Source organism: Bison bison, unplaced genomic scaffold (genome assembly GCF_000754665.1).
Source record: "Bison bison bison isolate TAMUID 2011002044 unplaced genomic scaffold, Bison_UMD1.0 scf7180017864108, whole genome shotgun sequence".
NCBI classification, from domain to species: Eukaryota; Metazoa; Chordata; class Mammalia; order Artiodactyla; family Bovidae; genus Bison; species Bison bison.
In genome coordinates, this window is record NW_011494680.1 from 1,765,006 (window position 1) to 1,768,374 (window position 3,369).

General features: G+C 51.6%; 1 protein-coding gene across 1 annotated transcript in view; it reads left to right on the forward strand.

Moving 5' to 3' along the window:
• Positions 1–3,369, forward strand: part of MTSS1 (metastasis suppressor 1) — a 160,848-nt gene that overhangs the window by 147,350 nt on the left and 10,129 nt on the right. Inside the window, exon 11 of the mRNA XM_010839003.1 lies at positions 10–229. Coding sequence (XP_010837305.1) covers positions 10–229 — 220 coding nt within the window. The remainder of the gene's footprint in view (positions 1–9; positions 230–3,369) is intronic.

Genomic DNA, 3,369 nt, shown 5'->3' on the forward strand with positions numbered 1-3,369 from the left:
CCCCCGGAGCAGCCTGACCAGCGTCAACACCAGCGACTCGCGGTCCAGCGGCTCCCACGGCTCCCACTCGCACTCGCCCAGCTCCCACTACCGCTACCGCGGCTCCAGCCTGGCCCAGCAGGCGCCCGTGCGGCTGTCCAGCGTGTCCTCCCACGACTCAGGGTTCATCTCCCAGGACGCCTTCCAGTCCAAGTCGCCGTCCCCCATGCCGCCCGAGGCCCCCAACCAGGTAAGGGTGTCCTTGGCCCCAGGAGCAGCTGCCACACCTGAGGCCCTGGATCAGTCTTGATGGCTGGAACCAGAGAGGGAACCAGAGAGCTTGGACAGACCCTGGTCGTCTGACACCGGGAACCTCTGGTTTAATTTCTCATCTTTAGATGAGCTGATCTCCCTTTAGGGGGAGATAATATAAGTGGGGGTTAAAACTTATGATCAGGCTTCCCTGGTAACTCAGATGGTAAAGAATCCGCCTACAATGCGGGAGACCTGGATTCGATCCCTGGGTGGGGAAGATCCCCTGGAGAAGGAAACGGCTAACTACTCCGTGGACAGAGGAACCTGGTGGACTACAGTCCATGGGGTCTCACAGAGTTGGACACGACTGAGTGACTTTCACTCACTCAAAGCTTATGATCACCATGCGGGTGATGGTTGTCACCCCATTGATTTGGAGAGTTTTCACACTTGTGTAGACAGGTATGTAGACAGACTCAAGAGTCTTGGCTGCTCTCTAGTGTCCCTGTGGCTGGCTTGGCATGATGTAGTCATTATCCCATTTGCACACGGGGACAGAGATTCTGCTGTTGAACAACGCCTCAGAGCCCTTCCTTGGCAGTTTCAGCTTCTTGTATCTTCAGAGCCCATGCAGGTAATTCTGTTGGCATCTTCCTCCTGGGAGAAGGGGAGGTGTTGAGTCTCTTTGAATACAATTGGGTTAGATGGCACTAAACGCCCAGCCCAAGAGCTGCAGAAGAGCAGAAGGCAGGAGCTGGGCATCGAACACCCTTCACCTGCTCCTCTGTGTCCCTTTTTTGTGTCAGTGGGTTGGCGTCTAGACTAGCAAGCACAGCATACAGGCAACCAGGAAATATCCAGGATGTCCCCTCAGCGCCATCTGCTGGGGAGCGTGGTGACTGCGAGCCCATTGCATATTGGGTTCACCAAAAAGATCGATCATTAGGGTTTTTCCAAAGTAAGACATTACAAACTTTTTGGTCAACCCAATATAATACATTTTGAGACCAGTCACAGACTTTGGCCCAAGATCCTTTGGATTCAGAAGGTCACGTGCTTGTCTTGTTCATCCAGGTATCCAATTTGCCTGAGAGTCAGCAAGTATCTCCTGGGTGCCAGGCACCGTCCTAGGATCTCCTGCCTGTTGTCTGTAGTCCGGCCAGCAGCCGCTTGGAGTGTTGTTATCCCTGTTTTTTGGGGGGAAACAGGCTAAGATGTAAAGCAGTTTGCCCGAGTGGCACAGTTATGTGACCTGCAGTGGGAATCTGGAACGAGGGTTTCTAGCAACTGGTCCAGCGGCCTTTCTGCGCCACCCTGGCCGTAAGGTGCCCCTAGCAGAGTGTTCTGGGGAGCACTCCACGTCGAGGAAGCATCTGTCATGTTCTGGGAGCCAGACAGCCACTCACGTGATGCGTCTGACACTGATGAACGCAGAGCCACTCAGCCTGGAGCCCCGCCTTTGTCATTTCACAGCTGTCCCTGGGAGCGCTGTTGCCTCTCTCTCTCTTCCTGGGGTCGAGATTCAATTTTAAGCAGAAATGCTCGGAGCTGGGAGCTGCAGCTTTAAGTCCTCTACTTGTCCTAGCTGGGTGCTTTGGCTCACTCACTCTCTACAAGGTCCCGCCTTGTGTGGCACTAAACTGCACCTGTGTGTCTCGTGAGCCTAGAGTGAGTGTGGTAGAGAGGGAGCAGGGATTTGCAGCTCCTCAAAGGCTTTTCTAATGTGCAGTGTCATTCTGTGTGTGTTTTTAATCAACTGATGCATTAACAAAATATCGTGCACTGACGCCCCTTTCTAAAAAAAGAGGCCATGTGCTCCAGCTTTGCTGTGCATGTGTGGATCAGGCTGAATGAAGCAGGGTTTCTGCCTCCAGTCATGTCAAGGGAAACAGAAGGCGGGATTGTTGGGATTTACTTAAATCTGAAAGCCGGTGCCTCAGATAAATGCTTGGCAAAGCAACTCTAGGGTAGTTTGAGTAAACTCAGGGATGCTGCAGAATTTAATTGAGAATTCTGTTTTTCTTGAAAAAGGCATTATGGCTACTTCTAAGGCAGAGGGGAAATTTAAGGAGATTGTACACCTCACACGGAGAAGGCGATGGCACCCCACTCTAGTACTCTCGCCTGGAGAATCCCATGGACAGAGGAGCCTGGTAGGCTGCAGTCCATGGGGTCTTTACGAGTCGGACACGACTGAGCGACTTCATTTTCACTTTTCACTTTCATGCATTGGAGAAGGAAATGGCACCCCACTCCAGTACTCTTGCCTGGAGAATCCCAGGGACGGGGGAGCCTGGTGGGCTGCCGTCTATGGGGTCGCACAGAGTCGGACACGACTGACGCGACTTAGCAGCAGCAGCAGCAGTACACCTCACACAGGCCAGAGGGTATATGGTTTTCTAGGGGAAGTATTATTACCTTTATTTGGGTGGGAGGAAGGGAGCACACATCCATAAACAGCGAAATCCCTCGGGTGCACGGGTGTAAATGAATGCCGCGTGGCAGGATGTATTCAGGATTCTCCGCGTCCTCCACTCTGCTCTTTACAAGTTGTGCCACGTGTGCCCAGGAGAGATGGGACCACGTCTGCAGCGGGGCTCCTGCCTAGAACCCTTCACTCCATCCACTCAAGGGGCTCTTCAGAAAAAAATGAGCAGAAGTCAAAGGAAATAAGAACCTGTAGTCCTGGGCTGCTTTACTGTTTCTTTTTCAGATTGAACTTATTTTAATTAGAGGAGCCACAATAAGTAGTTCTGGTAAATGATAATGATAACCGGCTTTTGTTTACAGTTGGTTAAGCACTACATACATAGACACACACACACACACAATCTCATTTAATCTTCATCCAATAGATACTATTGATCCCTATTCTAAAGAGGAGGAAAAATGAGGCTTTAGAGAGATTAAACCCATGGTTCCTAGCCTGGGAAGTGGCAGAACAAGGACTTCAAATTTTCAGACTTCAGATCCTGGACTGCTAACCAAACACTGAGCTGGGGAAGCAGCCAGGACCTCCACTGTGGGGTCTGCCCTGGCTTTGGCTCCAAGGAGCCACGTGCACACGGAATGCCTTTTTGGTTCCTTGCTGTTGCAGGATTCACTGGCTTTCAGATTTCAGTCAGTCCCAATAGG